Genomic DNA, 27,046 nt, shown 5'->3' with positions numbered 1-27,046 from the left:
TCATTGCTCAGCAAGCAGATACGCTGAATCCTTGGAAGTAAGATAGCAGGTACTTGCAGGGACGACGGCATCCACGGCAGCACCATCACCTGTGAGATCGCCATAAGCCTGTTCCTCCAAGATGCTAACGCGCTGCCGATCGCGCGTCGCTGGAAGCACCGGCAACATTGCATCTGCAGAACGCAGAACGTCCATAGCTTGTTCAATAGACGGTCACCGGCTCGGGTCCTGATGCGCACACCAGAGACCCGTAACAAGCACACGCTCCATCTGCTGCTGGTCGAACTCGCCGTTCATCTTGGCATCTGCTGCATCGAGAACCATGCGCTGATCGTACAGGTCACGGAGCCTGCAGACTAGCAGCGCAGAGGCCTCATCTGGCTGTCTCGATCTCGACGCCGGCCGCTTGCCAGAAGCAATCTCGAGCAGGGCAACGCCGAAGCTGTAGATGTCTGCCTCAGGGCAACGAAGGTGGTTGTTGACGAACTCTGGGTCGATGTACCCACGGGTCCCAGCAACGATTTCCGTGGCTCGGGGCTCCGCTCCGTGCTCGATGAGCCTTGCTCTCCCGAAGGCACCGAGCTTAGCGTTGTATGAGGCGTCAAGCATCACATTTTCAGGCTTGATGTCGCCGTGGACGATGCATTTGTCGCAGCACCGGTGGAGGTAGAGCAGAGCAGAGCCCAAATCAAATATAATCTTGTACCTAGAAAGGTAAGAAAGAACTTGTCAGAGGAGGACAGATGTAATAAACAAATAGAATTGTAGTAACTGATGAAACTACTGATCGAGATGTTAGATATATAGACTGCTTAATTAGGCTAATTTGGGTACCCTAGATAAACTAGAAACGGATGAAAGAAGTTATCTTAGATTGCTAGTATTGTTATTTAATGGAATGGAACTACTGGACGAGATGTTAGATAGAAGACTGGTTATGCCAATTTGGGTGGGTACCTCTGTTGCCATGATAAAACTCTAACAGGATTGTGAAGATGCTTGTCAATAGGCTGCCTTGAGCCATCAGTTCGTACACGAGCAGGAGGCCTTCATTACTGTCACACCAGCCGACGAGCTCCACGATGTTCCTGTGCCTCAGCTGGGTCAGGACTTTGACTTCTGCCTCAAACTCCTTCTGCCCTTGCCAAGAAGAGTCTGCAGACAGCATCTTGACAGCCACATGGCGGTCCGGGTCCGTCAAGAAGCCCCTGTACACAGGGCCAAACCCTCCTTGCCCAAGCTTGTTCTCGTCGGAGAAACTGTTGGTTGCAGCCGCCAGCTCGTTGTATTCGAACAGCCTAGGTAAAGTAGATCTCCAAAGTTCAAGCTTAGCTACCAGCACATTTTGTTGCGCTGTGTTTCCACATTTGTACCAAAGTAGAGCAGCAATACAGCAGACCACAACCACAACAAAGATAGGCGCAGCTATGACAATAATCCACGAAGCCACGCCAGTCTTGGTTGCCTTTTGTGCTGCTGACAGATGAGGCTTGCCTGCTCTGCTTTGCTTCTCTGTGACATAATATTTGCTTGGCCATTCTCTGTTATGATCTGACATCCAATGTGCCAGCACATTGTTATTGTGTCCAGAATCAGATCCATCAGCACTCCCCGGTGTCATTCTGAGATCAGAGTTGATTATGCCATCATTCATATCCTTGCTAGCATTACCTTGTGTCTCGTGGCCAATTGAAACTAGCATCCTACTCCTACCATGAGAAGGTTCGTAATCGTAACTGCTAACCATTTGGATTTCACTGCCGCGTCTCATCATGGCCAAGCTATTATCCAAGACCAGATGTAAACCACCAGAAACATGAGCCAACAACAGCAACCCGAGAAGGCTACCCACCGTAGCTAATTTCCTGTTCTGGTTCTCAGATGCCAAGATAAAGATGACAAGAAAATGCACCATGGTATGTGCGGTTGTGGCACCAAGCTCAACATCGGCATGCCACAGCAAATATCCAAGACCAAACATGAGACTAGGAGCAGCATAAAGGACTGAAAACATTGCTTTGGCGGAGACAGGGAGGACGGCGGGGTTGGGTGGTGTCGGTGTTTTTCCCCCGGGGGTCACACCAACGAGTAAATTTGTATGCGTGCTCCCTTTCCCGGATGGTGATGCAAGAAGACACAGAGATTTATCCTGGTTCGGGTAAGAGAAGGCCCTACGTCCAGCGGGGGGAGAGAGTTTGTATTATCTTGCACCTAAGTGCTTGTACAGGGGCGAATACAAGCGTGGTATGAAGTGTGGAGCTCTACTACGTATGAGCGTGGTCTTGTGTCGTCCTCTCCGTTCTATTCCTGAGTCCCTCCTTTTATAGTTCAAAGGAAGGACCTAGGGTACATGTATAGGTGTAGGAATTGGAGTCGATAGCAGCATGGAGCGCTGACCTACTCGAGGTTTCCGTACCGGCATGACCTCGAGCCGTCCCGTCTTAATAGCCAGGTGATGATCACGCGTGCCCCTGCATTCTGCTCTGCGCGCCGTCTTGGATTGGTTCGGCGGATGCACGCTTATATGGCTCGGCGGCAAATCCGGCGGAGCGGTTACGGCGTGGTCAGTCGACGCCCGACTCGTCTCCAGGAAGGAGCCTGGTGAAGTCGAGGGTCGGACGCCGTACGAGGTGTCGATATCTGGAGCGCTGACCTTGGGTGTCTCGAGGGGGTCCCGATTAGACGTTCCATCCTTGTTTCCCGCGTCCTGACACGCCCTGGGTCGTTCGGTGGGAAGGCTGCAAAAAGAACGATGGGACAGAAGCCTGTTCCCTATCACGCCTCCCGTGACCCGTGTGTTAGGTGGGGAAGCGTCAGGTGCATTAAATGCCCTGGCTCTCGTGCGCGCGTCAGGCGGCGGACAGTGTCCTTGCGCTCGACGCCTCTCGGTTCGCTCGAGCCCGCTTCCGTATTCGACGGCAGTTGTCGCTCGAGCCCTGACCGATTCGCTCGACGCTATTTCCGTCTTCGAGGCTGCGGCCGTCGATGGCCGCGCGTGTGTACGGATGGTCTCGTTATACGCATTGGTGAGGGTACCCCTTGTTGATACCCTCGACAGTAGCCTCCGAGTCTTCATTCGAGCGCTGGCGCTCGAGTGGAGACTTTCGTTTTTACGGTCGAGCTTCCACGGGGGCGCGCGAGCGACCCCGCGGGGGGTAGCCCCCGAGCCCTCGAGGGAGTATTTAACTCCTTCGAGGGTTATTTTGCCAAATTTGCAGAAACGCTGTCAACACCCGTGGTGGAAGGTTTTGTTCGGCTTTGCCTTGCGTGGAGGTTTCGACGTACTCTCGATAGAGCGAGCGTCTTCCACCCCAGATTGAGTTCCTAGCGGGTAGTCCAAGTGAGAACCTGTGCCCCTTTCGAGGGGGTCAGCTGTAGCCCGGAGGCGTCCTCATAAAGCAGGGTCGACGTGGTCGGGGATACTGGTCTCATTCGATAGAGTCCAGCGGCTCGATGCCTCCCTTCGGGGGGATTCCTCTCGACTGTCTCGACCCTACCTTGGACATCGCCAGCGAGTCCTCGAGGCGGGCCTCGATTTTCGACCACTCGCTGGGGATCCCTGACTCTTGGTGCTCGAGATCGGCTGTCGAACCCTTTCGACGGGCCAGCCATCGACCTCTCGAGACTATCGTGGGCGCATATCTTGGCTTACGAAGTAAGGAAGCTGCCGTGCCGGTTCGTCTTTCTGCCCGTTGGGCGCACCTTTTGAGGTAAGTGACGTTGCGACACTGTATCGGCGGGGAATTCGGAGCGTCCGGCCTGTGAGGAGAGAAAGGACCGTTAGACGGCGCATTTATGGGGGGAGTTACCTCATTTATCGGATCTATCCGTTGGTTGGCCGCTATCTATAAATACGCCGTGGCGTTGCTCCATTCTTTCTTTCCCCTTCCGTCCTCTCGCCTTCGTCTTCTCGCTGCCTTTGCTCTCTTGCTTCCTCCACGCGCGCGTGCACCCCCTCGAGCGGTAGTGAATCCACCATCCTTCCAACCAAGATGCCTGTGAAGCTTGTTGCCGCCGACGACTGGCGTCCGTCGTTGATGACGGACCGCCGTCTGCTAGAGCTCGAGAATGAAGGGCTCTTGCGCCGCCGCACTTCGCAGTCTTCGCCGGAGTGGATCGCGCCGCCGGCGAGTCACAGGGAGCCCCAGCCACCCGAGAGCTATGTGGTGTCATTCGCCAAGTTCCACCGCCGTGGCTTGGGTGCTCCCCCGAGTCGCTTTATGCGGGCCCTCTGCTTCCACTATGGAGTGGAGCTCCAGCATTTTTCTCCGAACGCCATCACCGTCGCGGCGGTCTTCGTCGCGGTGTGTGAGGGCTATCTGGGGATGATGCCCCATTGGGATCTATGGCTCCACCTCTACAGGGGCGAACTTTTCAACGCCCCCACTGGAACCACCGGCGTGAGGAAACCCGTGCGGGCCGGATGCCTCAACCTGGTGTTGAAGACGAAGAAGACGGAAAGGCCGCGCGAGTACATCCCGGTGGGGCTGTCGTCGAACCATGCTGGGTGGGACTCCTAGTGGTTCTATCTGAGAAACGACGACGGTCTCTTCCCCGCCTACACGGGCCGTCTGATCTCAGAGCGCCCAGACAACTGGACGTATGGCGTCGTCCAGGAGCACCAGTCGCGGCTCGACCCCCTCCTCGACGCCATGAAGAAGCTGCGCCTGGAGGGCCTGTCCGCCGCTCTCGTCCTTTCGGCCGTCCATCGTCGGAGGGTCCTTCCCCTGATGTCTCGGCCGTTGAGGATGGACGAAATGGGGCCGGGCGTCTCGTCCCGGGATCTCGAAGCTTGCCGGATGTCCAACGTGGCTCTGGCGGACGATGAAGTCGCCGCCCGGGTCAGGGCGGCCATCGCCGGCGACTTCAAGTCGCAGCACGTCAACGGCTTCCCCATGAGGCCTGATGAAGGCTCGGTCGATCTGGTATGTTTTCTTCCTCGCGGGTAGCCTTGACACTGGGTTCCTTTTCCACCCCCTTTTTCTAAGTCTACTTTTTACGGTGGTAGGGGCGGATCGACGTTCGATCCTCGAGGCCCCCGGTGAGGGAGGACGAAGTCGACCGCGACGCGCGGCGCCGGTCCGCCGAGAAGTCGAAGTCCGTCAAGGACTCTAAGAAGAAGGGGGAGAAGAAGAAAAACCTCGACCGGCAAGCCTTAGAGGCGCGCCGGTCCAAGTCCAGGCAGAGGGGAGAGCCTGAGGAAGAGTCCCCCAGCGAGAAAGATGACGACGATGACGAGGACAGTGAGGACTCCGAGGGGATGGCGTCTCGTCTTGACCGGATCCTCGGGGGTCCATCTCAAGGCGACGTCGACGCTCCTCGGGCGGAAGCTCCGACGGGGGGCCCAGGCGGATCCTACCGTCCTCGCGCCGATACCCCTCCCGCGCCCAAGGTCAGCCAAGTCGTGCCGCGCCCTCCCCCGGCGCTCAGGGAGAGCGGTCATGCCAGGCCCCAAGCGATGGGGCCACTGACCCGCGGTCGCGCAGCAGCCTCCGAGAAAGGAGAGGTCGGCCGCAGGAGCGCCAGTCCCGGCGCCCGTCAGGCTGGAACTGACGCACCTAGGCCAGCACCTGCCCTTGAGGGGCCTGGAGCCCTGACGCGGGGTGGCTCGAGGCCCACCGGTCGGGGCGGAGGGAGGCGAGCTGTTCTCCCCGTGGGGTAAGCCTTCTCGATGCTGTGGCTTTTGTCTTCCTGTTCCTCTGCGTTTGCTCATATACCGATCTTTTCTCAGGCTAAAGCGGACCCTCGAGCAGGCCCAGCCATCCATGGCAAAGAGGCTCAAAACGGGCGCCGCCTCCAAGGAACCAGGTTCGTAGTTTATTTCTGGGCCTTGCGATGTTCTTGTGTCGGTTATTATAACGTCTGACCTTTTTACCCTTTGTTTCGTAGGCTCCTCCAGTTCCCAACCTCCAGCCGGCGTCGAGAGGGCTCCGTCTCGTCCCGCGCCTATTCCGTCGCTGCCGACTTGTGATGAGGCGCCCCAGACGCAAGCGTCAGAGGGAGCCCCCGATCCCCCTAGATTGGGGGTCGAGGGGGAACCCATCACCATCAGCGACACGTCTGATGGTGACAGAGCGTCTGGGGGTGCCCGCCCCATGGAGGAGGAAACGTCGACCCCTCATGTCGAGGGATCAACTCCCTGGCCCGCCGGCCTCCGCACCCTCGAGGAGCAGAAAAAGAAGAGGGAGGGGGATGAACAGCGGGAGCGCGAGGCGGCGCGGCAGCCACAGGAGCATGAGGCACAGCAACAGCAGCAACAACAACAGCAGCAGCAACAACAGCAACAGCGGCAGCAGCAACAGCAACAACCGCAGGAGCAACCGCAGCAGCAGCAGCAGCCAGTGCCCCAAGGTCCGGCCCAGCCAGTGCCACCGGAGCCGCAAGGTCCGGCCCAGCCAGTGCCACCGGAGCCGCAAGAGCTCGGCGAGGAGGAGGACTTGCCGGTGTACGGCCCCCCAACCCCGGCGTGGCTCCTCCCGGGGGCACCTGCCGCGATCCGGGCAGAGCCGGGGCGAGCGGATGGAGTGGTGGCGCTCGCCTGCCTGAAGCGCACGCCCCCCGACCCCGAGTCCGATATCAAGAGGACAATTTTCGGCATGGACGGGATCGCCCCAGGGTTCCTCCGGGAACGTCGGGCGTGGGAGGACCGCTTTCCTTCCGAGGAGGATGAAATTGGGGCATCGGGGACCAAGGATGGAACCTGGAAGACGGTGGATGACGACGGACGGTTCCCATGCCTCGTCGACCTGTTCCTGCGCCATGGGGGCTCCCTCGAGACCGTCGAGGGCCTCATCCGCGGCGTTAAGGCGCGGGCTGACCGGGAGATGGAGCACTGGTGCCCCGACCGCATCCGTATCCGGGCCTCCCACGACCCGTCTGAGCCCGACATCTTCCTCGACGATCGGAAGGAGGCGGAGAAGTGGGAACACGTCGAGGAGCTCCGCCTTTGGATGAAGCATGTGGTGGGGCTCCTCTCGGACGTTATCAACAACGGGCTCGGCCCGGCTTATTTTGTAAGTGTTTCTCGAACTCCAATCCTCATGGTGCTTTCTGGTTTCTGTATTCTAATCCATCCGACCCTTGATTCGTAGGATATGAAAGAGACCTCCCGCATCAAGTCCAGCTTCATACACGTCACGAGGGGCGGTTGGGAGCAGCTCCCCCTCCTCAAGGATCAACTCCTCGAGTCGCAGGAAAAGCTCCTTAAAGCTTACAAAGATCTCATAGCACTCGAGGAGGAGAAGAAGGCGAGGGAGGCTGCCTTGGCTGAGGCCCGAGAGGCCTCGAAGAAGGCGGAGGAGGAGACGATGCAGCTACGGGAGCGGGTTCTTACGGTCGAGGAGGCCGCGTCCAGAGCCCGGGAGGAGGCCCTGTCCTACAAGAGCGTTATCGCGGATCTGGACAAGGAGAAGGGCCTCCTTAAATCCGACCTGGACTCTCTCCGAGAGTCCTTCCGAAAGATGAAGGTGGAGCATGTGAACGGCGAGGTCGCCAGGGGCGCCGCGGAGGAAGCCAAGAAGAAGGCCCTCGAAGATCTCGAGGCGGAGCGAGCTCGATCCCGCAGTCTCTCTAACGACGTCGAGCGTCTGAAGGGAGAATTGCTGGAGAAGAGGGGGCCATTGCTCAGGCTGGCAAGGCGATCGAGGATCTCCGCGTTGCCAACACCGAGCTGGCACGCTCCAACAAAGAGATCGAGGGGGCCAACACCAGGCTGGTCGGCGAGAACACGGCCCTCGAGGAGACCGTACGCGGTATGTTTCCTCTATCAGATTTCTTTTTCCGAGGTGTGCTTAGTTTTTCCTAAGGTCTCTTTATATTGGCTTTTACAGGGCTCAAGGACGAACTCCTGGCCGCCCAAGCCGAGGCTCGCAACGCCAAGGCTCAGCTCGAGGCGGAGGTTGCTTTGAACCGTCGAGTGCGGACGGCGATAAGTGATCTCTCGACCTCTTGGGAGGTCGAGCCTATGGATGAGTCGAGGGAGGACGCTCGAGGCGACGCCCTGGTCGACCAGTTGTGCTACATAGGCGCGACGCTGCGAGATCGGGTGCGGGACGCCCTCCACATCGGGGTGAAGCGGGCGATGGCGGTTGTCTGCTCGGGCTTCTCCTACGACATGGAGGGTCCCATGGCTTCGTCACCGACATCTCCAAGACCGACGCGGAGAACGAGGAGAGGCTCCATGCCTTGATCGACGACGCGGAGGCTCCTGGGGAAAGGTTGGCCAAGCTTTTCGAGCCTGAGGTGCTCCCTCCTGAGGCTAGCTCGGGCGGAGGCGAGGGCGGTGAGGATCGTGACGCGGACTGAGGCCTGCGAGCCTGCTCGGGGCGCCTGAGGCCCCTTGTACGATACTTTGTTAATTCTGTGGGTAACTGATGTTGTATCACTTTCGTAATTGTTAAATGCTTATTTTGTTTGTCTTTCCGCTCGAGGTTCTTTTATTCTTCCTTATTCCTACGTTTGTATTCCTTGTTCGATCTTTCGTCAAAAACAACCTTGATCACCTCAAGGGTAAGGAAGTGAGTAGAGTTTCCGTAGCCCGGGGGCGTAGGAGTTCTCAGGCTCGTTGTCCCTCGGCCTTTGAGGGGCTCGAGGTGCTTTGGCTACTCGAATCGTGCAAGGTTTACTAAGTAAGAAAAGAAAATTTCTTGGCTTTTTTCGACGTTTGGGGGGGGGGTCGTCCCCCTGGTAGCCCCCGAGGGGGGTGTTGACTATGATGGGTCATAGTCGGCACCCCCTTCTATCGTCGAGATCATGACTTGTAAAGCCTAAGTACAAAAAGAAGTTGGATGTTCGAGGGAAGGACCTCATCTATTCATATATTCGTTTACAGGGTCTTGGTACAAAATATACGTAAGAACATAAGTTTTGAACTTCTAGGGGTAAAATCGATGTAGCTGTTCGATGTTCCATGCGTTGGTGAGAATTGCCCCCTTTTCGTCCGCCAGCTTGTACGTTCCCGGCTTCAGGACCTCGGCTACCACGTACGGACCTTCCCAAGGCGGAGTCAGCTTGTGGCGTCCCTGATTGCTTTGCCGGCGTCGTAGGACTAGGTCGCCCACGTTGAGGTCCCTCTTGCGCACATGCTTGTCGTGGTAGCGTCGAAGCCTTTGCTGATATCTGGCAGAGTTGAGGAGGGCCATGTCTCTAGCCTCCTCAAGTTGGTCGACCGCGTTTTCTTGAGTCTCTTTGTTCGATTGCTCGTTGTAGGCCTTGAGTCGAGGTGACCCATACTCGAGGTCCGTTGGGAGCACGGCCTCAGAACCGTAGACCATGAAGAACGGGGTGTATTTGGTGGCCCGGCTTGGCGTCGTCCTCAAGCTCCATAAGACCGAGGAAAGCTCCTCGACCCACTTCTTGCCGAATTTCTTTAGGCGATTGTAGATTCTTGGTTTGAGCCCCTGCAAGATCATGCCGTTGGCGTGCTCGACCTGGCCGTTAGTTCGAGGGTGAGCCACCACGGACCAGTTCACACGGATGTGATGCTGATCGCAGAAGTCCAAGAACTTTTTGCCGGTGAACTGGGTGCCGTTGTCGGTGATGATCACGTTAGGGATTCCGAATCGGTGTATGATGTCGGTGAAGAAAAGGACGGCTTGCTCGGAGCGGATGTTGGTGATGGGTCGAGCCTCGATCCATTTGGAGAATTTGTCGATGGCCACCAGCAAGTGGGTGTACCCTCCTTTCGCCTTTTGCAGGGGTCCTACTAAATCGAGCCCCCACACCGCAAAAGGCCAGGTAATGGGGATCATCTAAAGAGCGTGGGCAGGCAGATGCGTCTGTTTGGCGTAGAACTGGCATCCATGACATGAATGTACGAGCTCGATGGCATCTGCCACGGCCGTCGGCCAGTAGAAACCTTGTCGAAAAGCGTTTCCTACGAGGGTCCGTGGGGCAGCATGGTGGCCGCAAGCCCCCGAGTGTATGTCCTCGAGGAGTTTTCGGCCTTCTTCTACGGTGATGCAACGCTGCAAGACCCCCGTCGGGCTTCGTCGGTATAGCTCATCGCCTTCGCCATAAATCACATATGACTTGGCCCGTCGAGCGATACGGCGGGCCTCAGATCGATCTTCTGGCAGCTCGCAGCGGATTAGGCAGTCGAGGTACGGTGTATGCCAGTCGAACGGTCGACCGGGTCGCTGCTCTACCTCCATCACCTCTGCTGCTCTCAGCAACGCATCGACGGTGTCGGTTGGCTGGGCGGGTGCGGCATCGACGCCAGCCCCCGAGCCCAAGTCGACGGATGGCTCGTGAAGATCTCTTGAGAATGCATCAGGTGGCACCGTGCCTCGAGTCGATGCGATCTTGGCGAGCTCGTCGGCTGCCTCGTTGTAGCGTCGGGCAACATGGGCGAGCTCGAGACCATGGAACTTGTCCTCGAGTCGACGTACTTCTTTGCAGTACGCCTCCATTTTCGGGTCGTGGCAGCTCGAAGCCTTCATCACCTGGTCGATGACGAGTTGGGAGTCGCCTCGACGGGGAGGATGAGAGCGGTCTTTCTACCTCGAGGGGGAGGTTGTTGATGGACTGACACCTCCTCTTCGTTCAGAGGCTGTTCGTCGCGCTTCTCTGTGGCAGCTCCTCGTCGTCGAGACGCCGAACTTTCGGCTTGTTGAACCGCCGCCACCTGGAGCAATGTCTGTACCTCATCTCGAATGCGTCGGGCCTGGGAATTCGACGGCTCTGGCATGTTACGTAGCAGCATCGTCGCTGCCACTACATTCTGGCCTGCTCGAGGGAAACGGCTGACAGGTTGCTCTGGCTCTGCGTCGCCGACGATCTGTCGATGTACCTCTCGAGCGCGTCTGCGGACACTTCCGCCCGGCGGGTAGGGCAGGTCTTGCTCGAGGATTTGCTCGAGCAGGACGAGGCGCTCGCGGTCTTCGTCGAGCTTCATCTTGAGCTTCCGCAGCTGCGCGAGCTGCGCGGTTCTGTCTTCCTGAGGAGGGGGGTCGACCTGTCCGTCGTTCCCAGGCGTCCTGGGGTCTTCTCGCGCCGCGGGGGCTCGACCACCCGCAGCAGCATCCCGTGTCTCGTCAGTAGTTTCTACCGCCCCGTCGATGTGATAGCATTCCCTCGTAGGGTCATAGCTATCTGTCTCGGAGTCGGAGTCCGGTTCGGCGGCGTAGAAACACCCACGTCCTTCCTCCAGCAATCGTTGCCTGAGGGAGGTGATCGAGTATCGTCCGGGGCCTAGACGACGGAGGCCTTGTACTCGGGAAAGGTCCGGCAGCTCGGACGCCGGCCGCCGCGCTTCAGAGCTACGTGGGAGGACCATTGGTCTTTCTACGTACGTCTGGGCGTTTGGGCATATCGCCCTGGCGAGCGACGCCGCGGCGTTGTCCAATCCGAACGGCAGTGCCGCTCTTGGAGAGAACAACCCGTGTGGAAGTAGCCTAGCTGCGGTGGGGGAGAGCGCGCGAGACGCATCCCCTCCCGTCGTCGCGCGGTGCTGAGTCGTCGCGCTTGTTGCTCCGTCACACGGTGCTGCCGACTTGTGGCCTACGTCCTGCCTCGCACGAGTTGTTGGTCGTGCTGAAGCAGAGGGGCCGCGGTGGCGCTGTCCGCGCCTCTTCTTAGGCGGGGAGGCGTGGTGGTGAGGGCGTCTCGGGGCCTTCAACCGTGCTGGCGTAACGCGGGCTCCTCCTGGTCCTTTGACTGAGAGCAAGATCATGTCGTAGCCGGAGCCCGTAGACATGAACTTGAGACTCCCAAACCAAATCACCGTGGAGCGCGGAAACGGCGAGGCAAGAGTAGCCATCCGGAAAGGAGTGGGAAATCGATGAAAAACACGCAGGACCCCTACCTGGCGCGCCAACTGTCGGTGTTTTTCCCCCGGGGGGTCACACCAACGAGTAAATTTGTATGCGTGCTCCCTTTCCCGGATGGTGATACAAGAAGACACAGAGATTTATCCTGGTTTGGGCAAGAGAAGGCCCTACGTCCAGCGGGGGGAGAGAGTTTGTATTATCTTGCACCTAAGTGCTTGTACAGGGGCGAATACAAGCGTGGTATGAAGTGTGGAGCTCTACTACGTATGAGCGTGGTCTTGTGTCGTCCTCTCCGTTCTATTCCTGAGTCCCTCCTTTTATAGTTCCAAGGAAGGACCTAGGGTACATGTATAGGTGTAGGAATTGGAGTCAATAGCAGCATGGAGCGCTGACCTACTCGAGGTTTCCGTACCGGCATGACCTCGAGCCGTCCCGTCTTAATAGCCAGGTGATGATCACGCGTGCCCCTGCATTCTGCTCTGCGCGCCGTCTTGGATTGGTTCGGCGGATGCACGCTTATATGGCTCGGCGGCAAATCCGGCGGAGCGGTTACGGCGTGGTCAGTCGACGCCCGACTCGTCTCCAGGAAGGAGCCTGGTGAAGTCGAGGGTCGGACGTCGTACGAGGTGTCGATATCTGGAGCGCTGACCTTGGGTGTCTCGAGGGGGTCCCGATTAGACGTTCCATCCTTGTTTCCCGCGTCCTGACACGCCCTGGGTCGTTCGGTGGGAAGGCTGCAAAAAGAACGATGGGACAGAAGCCTGTTCCCTATCACGCCTCCCGTGACCCGTGTGTTAGGTGGGGAAGCGTCAGGTGCATTAAATGCCCTGGCTCTCGTGCGCGCGTCAGGCGACGGACAGTGTCCTTGCGCTCGACGCCTCTCGGTTCGCTCGTGCCCGCTTCCGTATTCGACGGCAGTTGTCGCTCGAGCCCTGACCGATTCGCTCGACGCTATTTCCGTCTTCGAGGCTGCGGCCGTCGATGGCCGCGCGTGTGTACGGATGGTCTCGTTATACGCATTGGTGAGGGTACCCCTTGTTGATACCCTCGACAGGTGGGGAACTGGGGAGGATGCGATGCAACGGCAGAGCTGAAAGGCGAGAGAGACGACCTGGAATGCGACGGTGGAGTTGGGAGAAGACGAGTACAAGGTGGTCGTGTCCCAACCTCCAGCAGCAAAGGCCAGGGCAGGGCTCGGGAGCTCGGTGGACGACCTTGTCAGCCGAATCGACAGCAAGATCGGTGTTGTTCTCCTTGACTGGGACACGGCGGCGACTAGGAGTTGGGAAGGCTTGTGTCTACGATTTGTGTGGCGCAGGAGGAAGGGGATGACTGAAACTAAAGAATTGATGATGGTAGCCACTAGGGGTGGAAAGAGAGTGAAGTGCGTGATGATGCTTTCCTTGGTTTTGACGACCCACTCTCACAGTGCGGATACAGTCACTACGCGTAGTTAGGCATTGTTTAGTTCGCTAAAAGAAAAGATTTTTTTAGATACTTTATCATATTTATAACTATACTAATTTGTATCTAATCTTTGACTGATTAGGTTTAAAAAAATTATCTTACAAAATACATGTAAACTGTGCAATTAGTTATTTTTAAATTTATATTTATTACTTCATGCATCTGTCTAAGGCCATGTTTAGTTTCTGGATAAAAAATTTTCGGAACACTGTAGCACTTTCGTTTATTTGTGGTAACTAGTAAAAATGCCCGTGCGTTGCAACGGGAGAAAAAAAAAGCTATTAAATCTATATATATCTCTATTACCTAATAACAATATGGAGCCAACATTAGTTTACTCGTTAATATTATAGTTTTAAGTTTGTTTGTTCGATGCAACTGTGTCGACGAAAGCTAGTCGGCAGTCTACCTTGGGGTATACCCACGGTAGTAGTTTATCGGTAGACGGTGCGCAAACTACGAACTCGATGGTGACGCAAGACACGGACAAGCTTTTTATCCAGGTTCGGCCGCCGAGTTGGCGTAATACCTACGTCCTGCGTCTGGTTGTATTGATTTGTGCTGAGAGAATATGATGTGATATGTCCTCTAGGGGACCCCTGCCCCTCCTTATATATCCTGAAGGGACAGAGTTACAAGCAAAGTATCCTATTTGGTACAAAATCTTGTAGCCTTGCGGTGCACGCCGACCAGTCGTGCGCCGCACGTCTTCATCTTGTGGGCCGAGCCACCTCTAATGGTGCGGCCCATATAGGCCCATGAGGGTATAGGGGTTTATACCCCCACAAACTGTGTCATGAGAACTTTAATCTGTGATACAGTAGCATTCGATACTTTCTGGAAATATCAAAGTAAGAGTACATATGAGCTATCATGCATTTGCAAGAAAAAATGTTGAGCTAACCACTATAACTTGGCACGCATATTATGTGTAACAACTCAGTCACAATTTTCAATTTTTTCTGAATGCTATCACCTACACATACGATACAAAATCAGATGACAGGAGCAGATGGAACCACCACGAATCCGAACCAAAGATGACCGGACAACAGACATCCCAACAGTCACTCACCGACGCCATTCGAAGCGCCCTTCTGATCCCCAAAAACTGCACAAGCATCGTGACACGTCCCAAAAAGGCAGTGTGAGCGAAGGAGTAAATCGAGGCAATAGTTTGCATGAAACTAATAAAGTGCGTGAGGAGCAGCGTACCAAAGACGGCCTTGGCGCCCCTGGGCCCGGAGATTGTTAGCCCCTGCTCCGTCGTCTCGCACCGCAGCCCGCTCCCGTGGATCTCCATCTTGCACTTGCCTGCGCAAACAAGACGTGTATGGGATTCTACGAAAACCTAAACAAGGAGTTAAACGTGATCGGTGGGCTGGGCTGGCTAAGGCCCAGTTTTGTGAAGCCCAAGTGGCAGACAGAAAAAAAAAGACAGACTGAAATTTTGGCTCTTTATAGATAGGTATAGATTATTGTCCAACCATAAACTAAATAGACTTAAAAGATTTGTCTCGTAACTTCCGATCAAACTGTGTAATTTGTTTTTATTTTCGTTTATATTTAATACTCCATATATGCGTCTAAAGATTCGATATGATAGGGAATTTTGAAAAATTTTGAGTTTTTTAAAGTAAATAAGGCCTAAATATTCGATGTGACTGATAAAGAGCGCCTAACTACGCGTACGGAGTCAAGTCAACAATTCAACGTGGCCTGACACATCATGGAAGGCGGCAAAATCCTTGGCATGATATGGAGATGTGGACCTATCCAGATTCTCTGCGGTCCATGTGACTTTAGGCCCTGTTTAGTTCCCCACCCAAAAATTTTTCACCCATCCCATCGAATCTTTAGACACATGCATGAAACATTAAATGTAGATAAAAAAATAAACTAATTACACAGTTTAGTTGAGAATCGCGAGACGAATCTTTTAAGTCTAGTTACTCCATGATTAGCCTTAAGTGCTACAGTAACCTAAATATGCTAATGACAGATTAATTATGCTTAATAAATTTGTCTTGCAGTTTCCTGACGAGTTATGTAATTTGTTTTTTTATTAGTTTCTAAAAACCCCTCCCGACATCCTTCCGACATATCCGATGTGACACCCAAAAAATTTTCGTTCCCAATCTAAACAGGCCCTTAGCCATATCCGATACCATCCATTCACGATCCAACAACTATTGGTTTGCCATGTCTGTTCCGCAGGAGTATTTTAGGCGCCGATTGTGTCCTTGCTCGCCACCGCCGTCATGTCAGACTCACGGCGCAGCATAGTGCTCGCGCCGCCGGACATCGTCGTGCAGTGCATTGATGTCCTTGTCCGAGATAGTAAGGCCGTGTTTACTTTCCGAATTAAAAAAATTGTGATACTATAGCATTTTTCGTTTGTTTATGATAATTATTATCTAATTATAGACTAACTAGGCTCAAAAGATTCGTCTTGTAAATTCCAATCAAACTGTGCAATTAGTTTTTATTTTCGTCTATATTTAATATTTTATGCATACGTTTAAAAATTCGATGTGACGAGAAATCTTGAAAAATTTTGGATTTTTGGTTAGAAGTAAACAAGGGCTAACACATCGACGTCCTCATCCCAGATGCAGCCTTGCAATCTTCGTGCATTCAAGTTCGTCGTTGCCGGTACGGTGAGTTGCGAACTGTGTCATGATCAACGTGTTAGTTTTTTTCTTTCTTCTCTATTTCACTTTTATTTGTTCACAAGTAAAAGTTCACTCATTTCTGCTTATTACTTGTAGTGCTCTTTAAGGCCTTAGCTTTTAATTAAAAAATCCGATAGAACAAACCCGCCAACAAAGTGAGTTATGATTACATTTGTTACTTTTTCTCTTTGTTTACCCACTAGGTGTATTGCAATGAGCATGATTTTATTTTTCTTAAATAGAGAATGCAACTCCAATTTGTGTACCTCGTATTGGTCAGAAATTTTTAAACTTGGATGATGCTTGTCATTTTGGATAGATTATGGAGATCATGCTGGTTTTGAGGTCCGGAAACGCTATGCAAATGAAAGTAAAAATCTGATAAAAAGGTAACATCATGTAGATATGTATGTGTTAGCACAAAAAATAGTCTTCGTGTAACACACTCAAAGGCCCTCAAAGACCATTCAAAAGCTGGAGTTCTTGATCTCCTAAGCCTCAACACGTGAGCCGAGTCTGATGATTTGGGTCTACGGCGTGTCAGTCAATTTGACCTATAATTGACAAGGATAGAAGCAAATGTCAAATTATGGAAGCTGTCGGTTGTTACCTGACAGTCCCAAAATGTATGACTTAAAATAGCCGTTAATCAAAAGATTAACTAAAAAGTCAATTCCTAACAATACTCAGATAATGATAAAATGATCGTGATACTTATTATCCAATAATCTATTATAAAATTATATTACGAATCAAATTATTTTAAACACTCTTCAAAATGAATGATATGGTCATACTGTGAGCGAGAAAGACCGGATCGACTAATTAGTCGTTGCGAGGTTCACTTAAGAAAAGATAGCCTATATGTATTTGTTCTCTTCATTATTAAATAAATGGTAACTTATCCTGATTCATCTAGAGTCCTGCGGTCTCAATAAGTTATTTTTATAAATACATTAAATTTACATTTATCTGGTCTAAGGGTCAGTGGATTTCAATAAATTCGATGCACATTACTAGTTTACTTAATGTCCGAATTGAATCTACACATGAACACTATTCGTTAAAGTATAGCTAGATCGGCTATTTAGCCGGTACAAGATCCATAAAACACGAACAAGATCTATATATTTTATCAGGGTTCAAAAATACAACCGATAACAAGTAATTTAAGCTAAATCTCATTCTAATTCCGGATTAATTATGATCAAATAGATATCTCGAACGCACAACATGTAACAATCGAGATCGACAAACTAGTTGACGATGTAGGCCTGATCAACTGTTTTGATAATGATTAACGTTTATTGGACGATGCATTTGTGGCAGCAACGTGGAGGTAGAGCAAAGCAGAGCCCAATGCAAGTCAAGTATAATCTTGTACGAAAGGTAAGAAAGAACTTGTCAGAAGAGGACAGATGTAATAAACAAATAGAATTGTAGTAACTGACGAAACTACTGATCGAGATGTTAGATATATAGACCGCTTAATTAGGCCAATTTGGGTACCTCTGCTGCCAAGATAGAATTCTGACAGTGACAGGATTGTGAAGATGCTTGTCAAGGCTGCCTTGAGCCATCAGTTCGTAAACGAGCATGAGGCCTTCAATACTGTCACACCCGCCGACGAGCTGGACAACGTTCCTGTGCCTCAGCTCGGTCAGGACTCCGGACTATCACTTCTGCCTCAAACTCTTTCTGCCCTTGCCACGAAGAGTGTCAGCGCCCCACATCCAGGTGATCCTCAGGCTGCAGCTCATCCAAGGAGGTCAAGCAGAGCAAGGCCTTGTTTAGTTTTTGAAGAAAAAAATTTCACACACTGCAGCACTTTCGTTTGTTTGTGATAATTATTGTCTAACTACGGACTAACTAGGCTCAAAAGATTCGTCTCGTCAATTCCGACCAAACTATACAATTAGTTTTTATTTTTATCTATATTTAATACTCTATGCATGTGTTTAAAGATTCGATGTGATGGAGAATTTTGAAAATTTTTGGGTTTTTGGGTGGAAGTAAATATGGCCCAATAGCAAGGAGCAAGAGACTGAGTGGGCTTGTATCCAGTGAGACTGAGTGGGCCTAAGTGGGCTTGTATCTAGTGTTAAGCATAGCCCAGGAGAGCTAGAAAAATATCCTATAAATGTATCCGGGAGGACAACTCTGAATAAACACAAACTCAATTACAATACGCAACCGGTCCTTCCTCCGGTCTTCACCCCCTTCTCGTTCTCCTTCCTGCTGCCTTGCCCTTGCTCCGATCTGCTCAACCTCACCGCACTCGCACGGGGCTGACATCTAGTATCAAAGCTACCGTTCTGCCGACCCGTGCTGGAGTCCAAGCTTCCCCACCCCACACCCGATTGCAGCGAGCTAGGGATGTGATGGAGCCTAACGCCCGAAACATGTTCGACGAAGTGCTCAAGCGTCTCAATGGCATGGAGTCTCTGAGCGGTGGGAGCGTTGGGAGAAGCGCTTCTCCAACTCCAACGCCGAGCGCAAGGAGCGCGACGATGCCGTGGACGAGCGGCTGCAATCGCTGGTGAACTTCGCCTCCGCCCAGTACAGTGCCGCCGCCGACAACTAGGGGTCCCACTTCGAGGATTGCCTACAAGATCTGGAGCATCGCTAGGTGGATCTCGGGCTCATCCGCATCCACGAGATCCGTGACGAGCGCGACGATCGGGTCGAAGCGGTGGAGTCCGAGGTGAAGGAACTCGCGTCATGGTGCCCCCATGTCGACAGATCGATCGACTACCTTCGCACGGAGGTGAAGCGGCTGTCCAAGCACTGGGACCGCGCCCTCGTGGATCTGTCACTTCCCAGGCCGGCATCATGTCTTCACCGGAGTTGGTCGCCGCGTGCCCATCTGCCGGACCAACGACCGACTGGCCCAGTGAGCACCATCATGAATCGACTACACGGGAGAGGTACTATGGGTCGGTCTCGACCCTTGTACCAAACCCGGCCAATGGTACGTGCATTCATCCCTACCTCGGTTCAATTCCTTTACCGATTAATCACCATCCCCCCTCCACCGATTTCGCATCCTCCACCCAATACCTATCCACCTCCCAAATCCGCCCACCACACACATACCCCATACCCCACTGTTCATCCTCCACCTTCCCACTTCGATCCCACATACCACCCTGCTCAATTTTCATCCACTCCACAGCCATCTGATGCTACCAACTTCCTCACTTCCCCCGATAATGATTTGGTGTCCTCCATCCCCGCCAATTCCTTAGGCCACCTTCCCAAGATGCAATTTCCCCAGTTCGACGGTGACAATCCCAAACTTTGGTTATCCCGAGCCAAATCCCATTTCGAGATGTACTCTATCCATCCTTCTGTGTGGGTTTGTGTTGCCACTCACCACATGACCCATGCGGCAGCACGGTGGTTGCAATCTGTCGAGTCTAGTCTGTCCAACATCTCTTGGGAGGCCTTTTCTTCACTCATTCACGAGCGCTTTAGCCATGATCAGCATGAATTGCTCATTCGTTAGTTGTTCCACATCCATCAAACCACCACTGTATCTGACTATGTGGATTGCTTCACTGATCTGGTGGACCAACTTGCTGCTTACACTCCTAACCAAGAAATGGAGGGAGTAAATCCAAGTAGATTGATTGAACCACAATAAAACTAACTAAGGGCGGCACTAAAAATTAGATAGCTGCTAACAGCTGAGTAGCTAATACTCTCTGCAAGCTGCAACTTCTTGAATTGTCCTAAGTCAAATTTTTTGATCTTTGACCAAATTTATAGAAGAAAATGCTAAGATTTATAGTACCAAATTAATAACATTAGATTTATCATAGAATATATTTTCATAAGATATTTATTTTATGTATAGATATTGATGCTATTTTTTATAAAGTTGGTCAAAGTTAAAAAAGTTTAACTGACACAGATTCTAGGAATTGAACTAATTTTTAGTTAGCTAATTTTCAAGAGGAGGTTGGTTGTAGACACCTACTAATAGATGTTTCAAGAGGAGGTTGGTTGTAGACACCTACTCTCACTATCCAACCATCTATTAGTAGGTGCCTACAACCAACCTCCTCTTGAAAATTAGCTAAATAAAAATTAGCAGTTACTCACTCAAAACTGCTAATAAACCTAATAGTTCTTCAACTAATAAACCTAATAGTTCTTCAGCTAATAATTTGTAGGTTTATTAATATACTAGCATTAATTTTAGCTGCTACTTTGTTAGTAATAATAGTTGATTCATTTGTTTCCGGAGACATACAGCGTTTGCACTATTTTTTTTTCTTTCCATGTTTTCATTTTCTGTATTTACACATGTTTTTAACTGATTCTAGTGATTGGTATATTGAGCCTCTATTATATTTTGACTACTATCTTGGTCTCATAAATAGTATCATTCTCACTTGACCAGTTTAAGTTTTTCAACTTTGACCAAATATATATAAGAGATATACTAATATTGTTAATGTATAACAAGTATGATTATATTATTAACCATTGGAAATACTTCTATAATGAATTTATTTGAGATTCAAATGTTGTTGACATTTCTATGAACATAATTAAACTAGTACAAAATCCTGTGACTTTTTTCTGAATGGATAGGGTACATTTTTTTTTTGACCGGCCTTGTTTGTTATATAGCTACCTTACCTTGCTTGAGTGTGTTTTAAGAAGTTCGACATGTTTTGACACTTACTTGAAAAATTAACCATTTGGCATATAAAACAGAATCAAACATGAAACTGCTAAAGATGATGTGCCAAACGGATAGTAAGCAGTGCCTAAAGATAGCTGCGTTCACACGTCGTACTATGCTACTACTATTATATTATATAGATAGAAGTGCCGTTTGTGGCCTTGTTTAGTTCTAAAATTTTTTGTAAAATAAATATAACAATTTTGTTTGTATTTGATAAGTATTGTCCAATCATGAACTAGTTAGGCTCAAAAAAATTCATATCGCAAATTACAGGTAAATTGTACAATTAATTATATTTTTATCTATATTTAATGCTATGCGCCATAAAATTCTATGCGACGGAGAATTTAAAAAATTTATAATTTTTTTAGAACTAAACAAGGCCTAAATAATCATCAGTACTTGTACAACTGCCACTCAGCAGCATTGGAGTACGTATTAATTTATTTTTCTCCATAATAATCTATTAAACTATCTCCTTTGTTGATTTGCATATATCATCTATCAGATTGCAGTTGTTAATAGTCTATACGCGTTTGGGTTCGCCTTTGGCTTCACGTTCGCATGTAAACGAGTTGAACCGCCTGCTTTCTAACGCGTGTGGGACTAAAGTTGTATAGCTCCTTTCTTGCCAAAGGGCTAAGCTTCGGATTTTTTGGTTGCCACAAGGGAAGGAAGTTTCCATGTGCCTTCTTCCATTGACTATTGTCTTGTGCCAACACTCTTTAGATATAGAATATTATTCTACACCGCAAGCTAAAACTGACCAGAAAAAAACACTGAGTATTACTAAACCACATTCAGTGTCCCTCACTACTACACCGAGTACTATGAAATACTAAACAAATAATACTGAATTTTGTTCAGTGTACAGTAGTTTGCATGTCTCTTTAAGTCGCTCTCTATTAATCAAGGTCGGTTGGTGTCGTATACCTCGATAGTTAGGCCTCGTTTGGCTAATCATGTATTGAAAACACATGTGAGGACTTTCACCCGTTGATTGGGTAGGTTAATCTAACTTTTCCAACCACCAAATCCATGCCTAGGCCTAATCCACTGGTGAATTGCTTCTTGCAGCTTACAGGCTAGCTTGTAGGCTGGACACGCTTGGAAAGGTGCTATTGGTGCTTGCATTGAGGCCTTGTTTAGTTGCAAAATTTTTGCAAAATGTATATTATACCATTTTCCTTGTATTTGACAAATATTTGTCCAATCATGGAATAACTAGTCTCAAAAGATTCGCCTTGCAATTTATAGGTAAAATGTGTAATCAATAATTTTTTATTTATATTTAATGCTCTATACATATGCCTTAAAATTCAATGTGACGGAGAATCTTAGAAATTTTGCAAAATATTTTTAGAACTAAACAAGTCCTGAACACGGATTGCTCCCTGTGCTTATATTAGCCGATTTTAATACAGATTGCTGCCAAATTGACACTCTGAATTTTAACCATGAAGCTGCGGACATTAAAAATTCTGAAGAATTATGGTTGCCAATCAGAAGAATAAAAGAAAACATTTTTGAAAAACATATAGCAATATAGTTAAAATAAACACTCATCACACTTCCTGATAATTAAAATAAGCCCTCATTACATACTTGCTCAAACTTACAATCGCAGTAGTGTTGCTTGGTAGCTTGTGTTGGCTGTAGGAAAGTGCTTGACTTCCTGATGAATGAACCAAAACAATGATAGTTAAAATAAGCCCTCATTACATACTTGCTCAAACTTACAATCGCAGTAGTGTTGCTTGGTAGCTTGTGTTGGCTAGGAAGTGCTTGACAGCTTCAATCGATCGATTTGCGTGCAGCGTTGTAGTTTATTCCACACTTGACTGGAGCATTGGATGCTAGAGTAGCTCTGAACCACCACGTGAAACGCCGGCCAGTGCATTTGCATGAAGAAGCGTGGAGGCGCCCCAAGATGCTTTCCTTTTTTTTCTTCTTTTGTGTATTCGCAAGATGCTTTCTCGTCACACGAGATGACGAGCCAAGACTCACAAAAGTGTTATGAATTTATTTTAGAAATTATTTATGCTACTTTAAATGGTAAACGACATGTTTATCCGTTTAAAGATAGTGTTAGTTTCGGTGCAAAATAGGTGCACAATTTGCGCTGAATATATCATAGGCTTAGAAACCATTTTAGACGTACCGATAGTACTTCTAGGTGAAGAGGCTCAAGTGGAAGCTCAGTTTGGTCCGTTTGGAGATAGTGCTAATCTTGATGCAAGATGGGTGTACGGTTTGTGTGGAACGTACCATACGCTTGGAAATCAATTTGGACGCATCTGATGAAATTCCTAGATGACGTGTGTCATATGGAATATCGCTTCAGTCCTTTTGGAGACAGTGTTAGTTTCGGTGCAAGATAGGTGCACGATTTGTGCTCAATGTACCATAGGCTTAGAAACCATTTTGAACGCACTCGATGATACACCTAGGTGAATAGGCTCAAGTGGAAGCTCAGTTCGGTCTGTCTAGAAATAGTACTACTCTTGACGCAAGATAGATGCACAGTTTTGTGGAACGTACCATATGCTCGAAAATTATTTTGGACACACCCGATGGAACTCTTAAATGACGTGTGTCATATGGAATCTTGCTTCGGTCCGTTTGGAGACAGTGTTAGTTTCGGTGCAACATAGGTGCACAATTTGCACTGAATGTACCGTATGATTAGAAACTGTTTTAGACGCATCCGATGATACTCCAAGGTGAAGAGTCTCAAGTGGAAGCTCGGTTCGGTCCGTTTAGAGATACTGCTAATTTTGATACAAGATGGGTGCGGTTTTGCGTGAAACGTACCACATGCTCGGAAATCAATTTGGACGCTCCCAATGGAACTCCTAGATAAGGTGTGTCATATGAATCTCGTTTCGATCCGTTTAGAGACAGTGTTAGTTTTGATGCAAGATAGGTGCATGATTTGCACTGAATGTACCATATGCTCAGAAAGCATTTTGGACACACCTGATGGTACTTCTAGGTGACGAGGCTCAAGTGGAAGCTCGGTTGAGTCCGTTTGAAGATACTGCTAATGCTGATGCAAGATAGGTACACAGTTTGCGCTGAATGTACCATAGGCTTGAAACCATTTTGGACGCATCTGAAAGTACTCCTAGGTGAAGAGGCTTAGCTGGAAGATCAGTGCGCTCTGTTTGGAGATAGTGCTAATCTTAATGCAATATGAGTGCACAGTTTACGTGGAATGTACCAATTTGCTGTTCTAGCTGTGTGGCGAAAAGTGTTCATAGGGGTTATGACCGCAATACGAGACTTGGTCCCAGATTTAATAAAAAAGTATTCCCTCCATTTTAAATTGTAATTCTAATCTTAAAAAGTTAAATCATCTCAAGTTTATCAAATTGCTGTTCTGTGTGGCGAAAAGTGCTCATATGGGTTGTGACCTCAGTACGAGACTTGGTCCTAGATTTAACAAAAAGTACTTTCTCCGTTTCAAATTGTAAGTTATTGTAAGAATTTTGGAAAGTCAAAGCATCTCAAGTTTGACTAAATATATAGGATAGGACAATAACATTTAAGATATCAACTAAGTATCATTAGATTCTTCATTAATTATATTTTCATAGTATATCTATTTGATGCTATAAATTTTGTAATTTTTTTTATAATTTTGGTCAAAGTTGAGATGCTTTGACTCTCGAAGATTCTTGTAATGACTTACAATTTGGGATGGAGAAAGTATATATTTGTACGAGACTCGGTCATCAAAACAAATGCAACATCAGTACATCACACTCTATAGTATCCCTCCAGTCTCCCCACTCGCTATCACTTGAGATTATGCCAGCCATCCCCTTCCTCATACTCCCTAATGCTAGATGCCTACAGCTATGCCACAAATCGTCCACGGAGAGTGTGCCAATGGCGGAGCCGGCTCTCCTGGAACACAAGCTTGCCCACCTCTTCGACCATGGCTTCCTTCTTGTCGCCGTGACCTGCAGCTGGCCGACGACAACAGCAACGTCGACGTCGCTATTCCTGTGGACTCATCCGAGAACAACATCGTCCACCACCACCAGTCTCCGGACCACTGTTGCTCCGGTGATGGCTCTTCCGCCGCCGCCTTGTCCTCCTCCCATCCTAACGCTGCCGCTGCTGCAGTATTTCTCATATTTTGGAGCGGTGGTTTTTTCATGGGTAGTTTTGGAGGCATGCGTGGGAGCGACAACACAAATTTCACCACTCATATCGAACACATCCTACCATTTCTGTCTCTCTACTATTCAGGGGTCCTGGTGTCGCATGACTTGCTTGTGAGTAAAGAACGACCACACCACTGCACAATCTTGGCGTGCTTTGTTCTGGATCAGTTTATTACAGATGTCAAGGAGCTTGTGACCTCTGTGTATTGCTTCTTGACAAGGAAATCGGTGATGGTTAGCCTTCTTGTGCTGCTGTTTTCTGCTCTTATTTTCGGTGCTTTAGATCTGGCGCTCAATAAATGGTCAGGCATGAGAAGGGCGAGTGACAGCGCAATTTTACACAATTATTATGATGAGTCTCATGGTAGGACGTTACTTGCATTTAACCTTGACAAGGATAGAGTTGATCTGAGAATGACAGCGGTGAATGCTGATGGCTCTGGACAGGATCAGAAAGCACTTGCACATTGGATCTCAGATCATAACAGAGATCGGTCAGGCAAATATTATGTCACAGACAAGCAAAAAAGACCACAGAAGCCTCATCTGTCAAAACACAAGACAATCAAAACTGGCGTGGCTTGGTGGATTGTCATAGCTTCAGCTATCTTTGTTGTGGTGGTGGTCTGCTGTATTGCTGGTCTGCTTTGGTACAAGTGTAGGAACAGAGCGCAACAAAATCAGCCCCAAGTTCAACTTCAACTCTGCAGAGTAAAAGGACCTAGGCCATTCAAATACAACGAGCTGGCGGCTGCTACCAACAATTTCTCCGACGAGAACAAGCTTGGGCAAGGAGGGTTTGGCCCTGTGTACAGGGGCTTCTTGACGGACCCGGACCGCCATGTGGCTGTCAAGGTGCTGTCTGCAGACTCTTCTTGGCAAGGGCACAAGGAGTTTGAGGCAGAAGTCAAAGTCCTGACCCAGCTGAGGCACAGGAACATCGTGGAGCTCGTCGGCTGGTGTGACAGTAATGAAGGCCTCCTGCTCGTCTACGAACTGATGGCCGAAGGCAGCCTTGACAAGCATCTTTACAACCCTGTTAGAGTTTTATCATGGCAACAGAGGTACCCACCCAAATTGGCATAAGCAGTCTTCTATCTAACTTCTCGTCCAGTAGTTCCATTCCATTAAATAACAATACTAGCAATCTAAGACAACCTCTTTCATCCGTTTCTAGGTACAAGATTATACTTGACTTGGGCTCTGCTTTGCTCTACCTCCACCGGTGCTGCGACAAATGCATCGTCCACGGCGACATCAAGCCTGAGAATGTGATGCTTGACGCCTCATACAACGCTAAGCTCGGTGACTTCGGGACAGCAAGGCTCATCGAGCACGGAGCAGAGCCACGAGCCACGGAAATCGTTGCTGGGACCCGTGGGTACATCGACCCAGAGTTCGTCAACAACCACCTTCGTTGCCCCGAGGCAGACATCTACAGCTTCGGCGTTGCCCTGCTCGAGATTGCTTCTGGCAAACGGCCGGCGTCGAGATCCAGACAGCCAGATGAGGCCTCTGCGCTGCTAGTCTGCAGGCTCCGTGACCTGTACGATCAGCGCATGGTTCTTGATGCAGCAGATGCCAAGATGAACGGCGAGTTCGACCAGCAGCAGATGGAGCGTGTGCTTGTTATGGGTCTCTGGTGTGCGCATCAGGACCCGAGCCAGCGACCGTCCATTGTGCAAGCTATGGATGTTCTGCGTTCTGCAGATGCAATGTTGCCGGTGCTTCCAGCTATGCGCGATCCGCAGCGCGTTCGCATCTTGAAGGAACAGGCTTACGGCGATCTCACAGGTGATGGTGCTGCTGTGGATGTCGTCGCTGCTGCAAGTACCTGCTACCTTACTTCCAAGGATTCAGCGTATCTGCTTGCTGAGCAATGAGGGTTCTGTTGATCACAAGTTACTATACAGTAGTAAGTACCTTTCTAGATCCCAGTAAGCTTAACTTTTTCAAACCGCTAATCCTGTGGGTGTTATGTATGTATATGTATCCAGCTCCACCAAACCCCATGGCATGCAGGATCTGTGTTGTAGCAGAATCTTTTTATGCAAAAAAATGTTTCTGTCCTTAATGTTCTGTCAGCATATATATGCCCTGTCTAAGATTGCTTTATACTGTGGTACCAGTAGTGATAGGCGATGTCCTATGTATTATTAAGAAAACATTAAGATTGTTGAAACTTAAAGTAAGACATGGTTTCTAATTTGTTTTGTTAATGGGACCTCATCATCGTTTTAACAAAGGTTTTTTTAGATAATG

The 27,046-nt window shown here is 49.7% G+C and overlaps 1 protein-coding gene and 1 pseudogene across 1 annotated transcript; one reads left to right on the top strand and one right to left on the bottom strand.

Annotated features, from left to right (window-relative positions):
• Nucleotides 1–2,037, bottom strand: LOC110435862 (annotated as a pseudogene).
• On the top strand, nt 24,372–27,046 carry LOC110435611 (probable kinase CHARK). Its single transcript, XM_021461340.1, has 2 exons — nt 24,372–25,848; nt 25,962–27,046. The coding sequence occupies exons 1-2, from the start codon at nt 24,461–24,463 to the stop codon at nt 26,665–26,667; spliced, it is 2,094 nt and encodes a 697-aa protein (XP_021317015.1). The 5' UTR covers nt 24,372–24,460; the 3' UTR covers nt 26,668–27,046.

Source organism: Sorghum bicolor, chromosome 5 (genome assembly GCF_000003195.3).
Source record: "Sorghum bicolor cultivar BTx623 chromosome 5, Sorghum_bicolor_NCBIv3, whole genome shotgun sequence".
Taxonomy (NCBI): Eukaryota; Viridiplantae; Streptophyta; class Magnoliopsida; order Poales; family Poaceae; genus Sorghum; species Sorghum bicolor.
Note: the sequence above shows the minus strand (reverse complement) of the source record. Positions and strands in the feature narration are given on the sequence as shown.

Coding starts and splice junctions, on each gene's coding strand:
- LOC110435611 (XM_021461340.1), top strand. CDS start 24,461: ATGCCTACAGCTATGCCACAAATCGTCCACGGAGAGTGTGCCAATGGC. Junction 25,849..25,961: donor GTTTTATCATGGCAACAGAG/GTACCCACCCAA, acceptor ATCCGTTTCTAG/GTACAAGATTATACTTGACT.